Source organism: Mus caroli, chromosome 5 (assembly GCF_900094665.2).
Source record: "Mus caroli chromosome 5, CAROLI_EIJ_v1.1, whole genome shotgun sequence".
NCBI lineage: Eukaryota > Metazoa > Chordata > Mammalia > Rodentia > Muridae > Mus > Mus caroli.
Genome location: NC_034574.1, coordinates 12,999,146 through 13,008,630, shown reverse-complemented (window position 1 = coordinate 13,008,630; position 9,485 = coordinate 12,999,146). Strand labels below are relative to the sequence as shown.

General features: G+C 34.8%; 1 protein-coding gene across 4 annotated transcripts in view; it reads left to right on the top strand.

Annotated features, from left to right (window-relative positions):
• Cd36 (CD36 molecule) overlaps positions 1 to 9,023 on the top strand; it is a 98,762-nt gene extending 89,739 nt beyond the window's left edge. For all 4 annotated transcript variants that reach the window (XM_021162090.1, XM_029477079.1, XM_029477078.1 and 1 more), the window contains 4 exons: positions 3,730 to 3,803; positions 4,315 to 4,369; positions 5,323 to 5,487; positions 8,056 to 9,023. In XM_021162090.1, coding sequence (XP_021017749.1) covers positions 3,730 to 3,803; positions 4,315 to 4,369; positions 5,323 to 5,487 — 294 coding nt within the window. In that variant the 3' untranslated portion in view covers positions 8,056 to 9,023. The remainder of the gene's footprint in view (positions 1 to 3,729; positions 3,804 to 4,314; positions 4,370 to 5,322; positions 5,488 to 8,055) is intronic.
• The last annotated feature ends 462 nt before the right edge of the window (positions 9,024 to 9,485 follow it).

The following is a 9,485-nucleotide window of genomic DNA, read 5'->3' as shown; positions in this document are numbered from 1 at the left end:
TTCTATTTTGTGGAATAGTTTGTGAAGAACTGGGATTAGATCTTCTTTGAAGGTCTGATACAACTCTTCACTAAATCTGTCTGGTCCTGGGCTTTTTTGGTTGGGAGACTACTAATGACTGCTTCTATTTCTTTAGGGAATATAGGGCTGTTTAGGTCATTAATCTGATCCTGATTTAACTTTTGTACCTGGTATCTGTCTAGAAATTTGTTCATTTCATCCAGGTTTTCCAGTTTTATTGAGTAAAGCCTTTTGTAGAAGGATCTGATGGTGTTCTGGATTTCTTCATTATCTCTTGTTATGACTCCCCTTTCATTTCTGATTTTGTTAATTAGGATGCTGTCCCTGTGCCCTCTAGTGAGTCTGGCTAAGGGTTTATCTATCTTGTTGATTTTCTAAAAGAACCAGCTCCTCATTTGGTNGATTCTTTGAATAGTTCTTCTTGTTTACACTTGGTTGATTTCGCCCCTGAGTTTGATTATTTCCTGCCGTTTACTCCTCTTGGGTGAATTTGATTGATTTTGTTCTAGAGCTTTTAAGTGTGCTATCAAGCTGCTAGTGTATGCTCTCTCTAGTTTCTTTTTGGAGTCACTCAGAGATATGAATTTTACTCTTAGTAATGCTTTCATTGTGTCCCATAAGTTTGGGTATGTTGTGGCTTCATTTTCATTAAACTAGAAAAAGTCTTTAATTTCTTTCTTTATTCCTTCCTTGATGAAGGTATCATTGAGGAGAGTGTTGTTCAGTTTCCATGTGAATGTTGGCTTTCTATTATTTATGTTGGTATTGAAGATCAGCCTTAGTCCATGGTGATCTGATAGGATGCATGAGACAATTTCAATATTTTTGTATCTGTTGAGGCCTGTTTTGTGTCCAATTTTGGAGAAGGTACCATGAGGTGCTGGGAAGGTATAGCCTTTTGTTTTAGGATAAAATGTGCTGTAGATATCTGTTAAATCATTTGTTTCATAACTTCTGTTAGTTTCTCTGTGTCCCTGTTTAGTTTCTGTTTCCATGATCTGTCCATTGATGAAAGTGTGTGTTGAAGTCTCCCACTATTATAGTGTGAGGTGTGATGTGTGCTTTTAGCTTTACTAAAGTTTCTTTAATGAATGTGGCTGCCCTTGCATTTGGAGCATAGATGTTCAGAATTGAGAGTTCCTCTTGCAGGATTTTACTGTCCTTGTATTGTTTTTTTTTTTCTGTTATTATCCTTTGAAGGGCTGGATTTGTGGAAAGATATTGTGTGAATTTAGTTTTGTCATGGAATACTTTGGTTTCTCCATTTTTGCTAATTGAAAGTTTGGCTGGGTATAGTAGCCTGGGCTGCCATTTGTGTTCTCTTAGGGTCTGTATAACATCTGTCCAGGATCTTCTGGCTTTCATAGTCTCTGGTGAAAAGTTTGGTGTAATTCTAATGGGCCTGCCTTTATATGTTACTTGACCTTTTTCTCTTATTGCTTTTAATAGTCTATATTTACTTAGTGCATTTGTTGTTCTGATTATTATGTGTCGGGAGGAATTCTATTTGGAGTTCTGTAGGCTTCTTGTATGTTCATGGGCATCTCTTTCTTTAGGTTTGGGAAGTTTTATTCTATAATTTCGGTGAAGATATTTGCTGGCCCTTTAAGTGTAAAATCTTCATTCTCATCCACTCCTATTATCCGTAGGTTTGGTCTTCTCATTGTGGCCTGGATTTCCTGGATGTTTTGAGTTAGGATATTTTTGCATTTTGCATTTTCTTTGATTGTTGTGCCCATGTTCTCTATGGAATCTTCTGCACCTGAGATTTTCTCTTCCATCTCTTGTATTCTATTGCTGTTGCTCATATCTATGGTTCCAGATTTCTTTCCTAAGGTTTCTATCCCCAGCGTTGCCTCACTTGGGTTTTCTTTATTGTGTCTACTTCCCTTTTTAGGTTTAGTATGGTTTTGTTCAATTCCATTACCTGTTTGGTTGTGTTTTCCTGTTTTTCTTAAAAGACTTCTACCTGTTTGGTTGTGTTTCCTTTTTTTCTTTAAGGACTTCTACCTCTTTAGCAGTGTTCTCCTGTATTTCTTTAAGTGAGTTATTAAAGTCCTTCTTCATGTCCTCTACCATCATCATGAGATATGCTTTTAAATCCGGGTCTAGCTTTTCAGGTGTGTTTGGGTATCCAGGACTGGCTGAGGTGGGATTGCTGGGTTCTGATGATGGGGAGTGGTCTTGGTTTCTGTTAGTAAGATTCTTACGTTTGCCTTTCGCCATCTGATAATCTCTGGAGTTAGTTGTTATGGTTGTCTCTGGTTGGCTCCAGCTTGTTCCTCCCATGATTCTGTTAGCCTCTGTCATCAGACCTGGGAGACTAGCTCTCTCCTGAGTTTCTGTGATCAGAGTACTCTCTGCAGGCAAGCTCTCTTCTTGCAGGGAAGGTGCACAGATATTTGGCTTTCAGACCTGCCTCCTGGCAGAAGATGAAGGCCCGAAACTTGGCCTGTCCCAGAAGCTGTGTAGCTTCTGTAGTTCACACTCTCACCTGCGCAGACTAGTCTCTGAAAGATCCAGGACCAGAGATGGCTCCCCCAGGTGCTCCGGCAAAGCCCTCCAAGGCGCTGCAGACACCTCTCCTTTGACCGGGAAGGTGCCCGGATTTCTGGAGCCTGAAAAGGGGTCTGCCCCAGAAGCTGTGTAGCTTCTCTAGTCCACACTCTCACCTGTGCAAACTAGTCTCTGAGGGATCCAGGAACCAAGATGACTCCCCCAGGTGCTCTGGCAAAGCCCTCCCAGGCAGGGCAGGCACCTATCCTCTGGCAGGGAAGGTGCCCGGATGTCTGGAGCCCGAAACAGGGTCTGCCCCAGAAGCTGTGTCCCTTCTGCCTGTCCCAGAAGCTGTGTAGCTTCTGTAGTCCACACTCTCACTTGTGCAGACTGGTGTCTGAGAGATATGGGAACCAAGATGGCTCCATAATTCTTTTACTAGAGTCAAGGAATTCTAATGATAAAAGTTAATGTAATTACCCTTTATTATTTTTATTGTTGTTGTTGTTGTTATTGTGTTTGTTGTTTCACTTAACTGGACTTGCTTTTGTGAGAAATCACTGCTATTGGGGATTAAAACAATTATGATTATATGTAAGTTTCGAAAAAATAAGTAACAAGAGTAATATATAACAGTGGTTATAGTACTATTAACATTTAAATTCTCTTGATGCTCTTTTGAACCTTTGAAAGGAGACAATGAATGTAGCTCTCAATAGTCTAAAACTTGCTAGGCATGCAGGTTCTGGAACTGGCTATCAGCATCTGAGAGCTGTGGAGACACATTTCTCCTTAAGTAATGGTGGACTCTGAATAAATAAATATTTGGACATATAGTTCAGTAACAAAATGAACCAAGTTGGCCTTTTTATATTGTTTTACTAATGTTCTTTTTTCTGAACCAAATTATGTTTATTTCACAATCTAAAGAAAACTGTAATATTAGCTAAGACAAATTCTCTCTCTCTCTCTCTCTGTATATATATATATATATACATGTTATATATGCAGATACAATGTGTGCATATAAATACATGTAAAACATGACTACTTATGTACTTATGAACAAAGTTTAAAGGACTCTAATTTCTCAGCCTTAAGAATTCTGTTTTTAAATACAAAATGGCTATCTTATATAACTGAAAAGCTAAATTCTGGCTATTATAAAAAATGTTTTAGGAGTTTGTAATTATTTAAATTTGTTATTTTTAGATAACTGGATTCACTCTACAATTTGCAAAACGACTGCAGGTCAACATATTGGTCAAGCCAGCTAGAAAAATAGAGTGAGTCTCCCTAACAATGTTGACATTTTTTGGCATTAGTAGCATTTTTTATAGGAATGTGAGTAGATTAACAAAAGTGGAAAGAGTGTCTTATGTTTTTTATCTTTATATCATTATAGAATTATTAAATTTCTAGGACAAATTTTACTTGAAAAAGAATCAGATCTAATGCTTATTAAAATGGTCTATTTTAACTACTATTAGTTGGATATTTTTGGGCATACTTCTATGCATCCTATATCCAATTATTAGTACTATAACTTCTAGGTCATATACTTTTGTAGACCAAAATGTGTAGCTATAAACCCATAAAATATAATTAGAAATCTACATTAGATATATGAGTAAAAAATATGAGAGACATATGAATTAAAATTGATTCATTGGACAGAACAAAATCAAAGAACTTAAGCAATATACAAGAGTAATTGATATCTGATAGTTTATTTATTATAAATGTATTTTAAGTATGTATAAATATACTCACAATTATTTTTGATGTGTATTATAGAGCATTAAAGAATCTGAAGAGACCTTACATTGTACCTATATTGTGGCTAAATGAGGTTAGTATTTCATTATTCATTAAAACAATTTTATATAAAAGCTTTTGGTATTTAAAATGGCATAAGTACTATATGAAGATGTATTTATATTGCCTGTATATATGCTCTTACACTTTGATACATCTATTAGAGAAAAAGCTAAATTACATAGATGTATTTGTTAAGTTTAAGATCTACTTTTCAGACAGACAAATAATTTTACATATTTTACTTATACTCAAGTAAGAGTACTCAAGTACTCAAGAAAGAGACATACAATAATGCAACACCACAGAATTCACGGCTAGTTGAATATAACAGTGATAGTAAAGAACTAATGATTCTGAGTCAGGATAGACTACATGAGACTGACAATCCTATCGCTTAATAAACTATCTTACTGTAAGCTACTGAACTGATTAGTCACAGAATTAGAAAATGCATTGCACACACCTTCAAAACAAGTACAGATTTTGACCTTTGCAATTTCTCCCTGACACTGGAAAACATTTGGAAAGTTGCAAAATATTTCAGAAAATCTGAAAGATCAAATGGATGCTTGTGCACTGCTGAGTACCAGAAAGCATGATCACAGTGGGAAAGGAACCATTCCTGCCCATCAGCATGTGCATCATCAGCATGTGCATCAGCATGTGCATCAGCAGGGGCATCAGCAGGGGCATCATCAGCATGTGCATCAGCATGTGCATCAGCAGGGGCATCAGCAGGGGCATCAGCAGGGGCATCAGCAGGGCTAACAGCAGGGGCATCAGCAGGGGCATCAGCATGTGAAGCCTATCATCAGCATGTCTGAGCAGCATATCCAGCATGCCCACTTTGGACATAAAGTGAATTTTCTGTCTGGCTGACACAGGTAGCTGACACCTATACGTAGATTTAAAGAAGATAATCATATAAAATTATTTTGTTCGATTAATTTACTCAAATAACATTAATGGTTTCTTTGATTGCAGACTGGGACCATTGGTGATGAGAAAGCAGAAATGTTCAAAGCACAAGTGACTGGGAAAATCAAACTCCTTGGCATGGTAGAGATGGCCTTACTTGGGATTGGAGTGGTGATGTTTGTTGCTTTTATGATTTCATATTGTGCTTGCAAATCCAAGAATGGAAAATAAGTAAGTGTTCTTAAGCAAAGTATGTATTATTTAACTATTTTCATCTTATCAAAGTGATTAAAAATTAAGGCACAAATATTTCTGGACATGTTTAACCAGTTATAATTTCTTAATATATATCCCAATTTTTGATGTAATTGTTGTAAATTAAGAAACCTATGATTAAAATCATGACCATAGGAAAATTAGCACAATGCTAATTTCTGTCAAAATTTAGACTTTCTAATTTCTTTTAACAATTATTAAGATTACACTTTATGAAAAATTATAATTATAACATTTTAGTAGATTGAACTTTATAATAACAAGATGAAGATGTAGAAATATATAAATTTTGATAAAACACAGGTATAAGAGAAATTATCATCATAAACTGTGGGAGGATGCTTGTAGATGCCAGCCATACCTTTTCCCAATCAGGGCTTAATACTATGGCATCCTGATGATGAATTAAAAATCACTGTCTGAGAGTTAGAATATAAAATTACAAGATAATAATATAATTAATTAATTAACTGAGTCACTCAGTTTAGTGAAAAAGTACATAATTTTGCATAATACTTAGAGTCTTGGCAAAATTGTGCAGGGGTTTTTATATATTAGTGACCACTGTGTCTAGACTTTAATATCCATATTTTTTACATGTACAAAAATGGAAGCTTAAGCTACTTTCTCTGGCCTAAATGGAAGTAAACTTTGAAATAGAAGACTCCAATCCCTGTCAGAAAAATGAAGTATGAGTACAAAATGCTTGGTTTGAAAAATTACTTCAGGGCTGACAAGATGGCTCAGTGGGTAAGAGCACCCGACTGCTCTTCTGAAGGTCTGGAGTTCAAATCCCAGCAACCACATGGTGGCTCACAACCATCCGTAATGGGATCTGATGCCCTCTTCTGGAGTGTCTGAAGACAGCTACAGTGTGTACTTACATATAATAAATAAATAAATCTTAAAAAAAAAAGAAAAATCACTTCAAAATAAATAAACTTATTTTACTTAAGCCAAAAATTGACCATAATATGTATCTTTCAGAAATTTTTATTTTAATTCCAATAACTGATATTGAACAAATAGTGACAATGCTAAACATTTTACATGAATTATCACATTATCCCTATGTATGTATATATGTATGTATGTATGTATGTAAATACTATGGTATATGTTCTAGAGGCTTTCTAGAAATTTATAACAGATATCAAACTATCCATATTGAAGTCTAGGATAACCATTTTAATGTTTTCAAAAGTAGTGTGGAAATTAGTTATATTTATTTTATGGGAATTGAGAATCTTAATGATGTAGAAAATGCAACTCAATGTTTTGTTCTGGATCATTTGTGTCACCCTATTTAAATTTGTTTGCACAATATCTGTTTAAAAGGCTAGCAAGACACATATACATTATAATGATTAAAATAAGAGGTGGAGCCATGACAGGTGGTTATGAGCACCATTGCTCTTCCAAAGGACCCTTTCCCACCAGGTGGCTGCTAACTCCAGTACCACTAGCTGATGTCTTCTGGCCTCTACAGTCTTTGCACACACATCAGGGCAGACAGACATGCAGGCAAAATACCCACACATATAAAATTAAAACTTTTAAATCTGTTTTGTGAAAGACATTTATTTTTAATAAAATCATGAGAAAAATTGTCTCCTCCAAAGTTAAAATACTTTAATATTTCTCATTAGCCCAGCAAGTTATAATGGAACAAATGTGAACATATGTTGATATCATAGATTAAACAGAATGTCTGCTAAAAATGTATCAAATCCTGCTCAAATAAAAAAGCATGCCTGTACAAATTATTATTTTATCTAGTTAAATGAATAACTTCATCATTGTTTAATGATCCTTGATTATAAGGTTTCTTACACTCATAGACTACTAATTAATAACAGAATTAAAAGCTCTTAGTGTCTACATCATTAAATGCCTGTTTTATTCAAACTTCCTACTATTATAAAGAAAAATAACACCTTTTAAAGGCGATGTTTCCACAAAACAGATTTTTCCTTGGCAATAAGTTGACTTTACTAGGCTCAGAATTATTAGAGACAGGTTTGCTGAAATAACCACCTTGTAATATTCTAAAAATTTAAGTCTCTGGGAAAATGTGTGCATAATGTTAAAAGAGGATAAATGTACAGAATGGGATAAGGTAGCATGTTAGGGAGAAAGTGGCTTGCTGCTTACAGATTGTGAGGCTACACTAAGCTCAGTTTTCATGTTGGGCATGTGCACTTCTTCATGGAAGACAGTCTTGAGAGAATGGCAATGCTCAGCAGCAAATTTAATTAACTACCCTCCATGTTCTTATTATTGTCAGATCTTGGGGGTCAGGATCAGCTTTCTCTGTCTCATTCTTGAATAGGAGCATGTGTCTCCTTTGTAATGAAGCTCTTACATGACTTCTTTCTTTAGCTTGAACTGCAGAACTGAAAGTGTCATTATCTTGACATGATATAATAAATAAGATATGGTATATATGATATGATATAAGACTATTTTGTCTTTTTATTATCTCACTACTTTCTGATTGATAATGTTTCTTCTATTTTATAGGTAGTGAATGAGCCTACATATACACTGGCTACATCTTTGGTAAAGCCAATCTACAAAATGAAGACTTATTATATGCTTTGTTTTTACAAAACACACCTATCTTTAGGAGAAGAAATGATGGTGTGTGCTCTCTCTCTCTCTCTCTCACTCTCTCTCTCTTATTGCAGATATATATTTATTTGTAAATATATATATATATGCAATAAGTCACAGCATATTTCAAAAAATTAATATGTCACTATAGCCAATATTTTTTAATAAAATCTTGCACTTTTATTAAAAGTCCATCATTTGCAACTGAGTGGACTTCAATTTCTGTAGAACCAATTATCTTGTTTGGTTCTGATTTACTGATTTGTTCCATGTTGGCAAATTTCAAGAATGTACATTCTGAGAGATTTTTGTTTTCCTCGCTGGAGGAAACTGCTATCATGACTGGGGTGGCCCCTTTGTTTATAGCAAATATGGCTTGCAACTGTCAGCGCATGGCATAAGTATAACATCTTGAAAGACTTAAGAATGAAAAATGAACAATTCACATGTGAACCACTGCTTATATATTAAGTCTCTCCCTCTCTGGAGTTCTTGGCAACAGCAAGGCCAGATATCACATTGGTTTTGGTTTTGTTGTTTTTGTTTTTTACTCTCTGACACAGAGCTTATGAAATGGACATTTTTTTTTAGCATACCTTAGCTCTTTGTATTTTAAGTATGTTGTCATGTTCCATGCTGCATAGCTCTTTTAAAAAACTGAGTAGTTTTTTCTCTTTCTGCTCAGCTGCAACTAATAACACCTTGGAGAGCTGTTATAGTGTTAAAAGATGTAAATGATAATAAATGAATTATTATATGGAATCTTACAAAAGAATGGGCTTTAATATATATTTGTGGTAATATCTCCTGCTTTCATAATCACCCAAAAAAGGACTGGTTTCTAACATTAAAAGATGTTGTTCCTTAAATTCAAACTTTTTGTCTAGTTACTATTGAATCACAGTATGTTATTTATTTATTTTATTTATTTATTTGTTTTGTAGAAGTGTTCTATCTGAAGTCCTGTGTCTTTCTGAATCATTTAACATTTCTGCTATGTCTTAATCCAATTGAACACAGATATTTTGTTATAATTTTATAGCAGCAGTGTGAGACTGAAGGCAAATGTTTTCCAGGGTAAGACACAGTGATAGGTTGTTCTACTTCCTTTAGCAGAATAATCAATTTCACTTAGTATTAGTCCCAATAAATTCTGGTATAAAACACAAAATAAAAACAAACATTTTCTGTTCTATACGTAGAAAAATAAAAGGAAAGGTGAGACAACTAACTCTCTTGTCTAGATATAAAAATAATCAAAACTGCATGCCAGCTTTGGGTAGGAGTGCTGGATTAGTGGTTAGGAGTATTTGATGTTCCTACAGAAGACCTGGGTT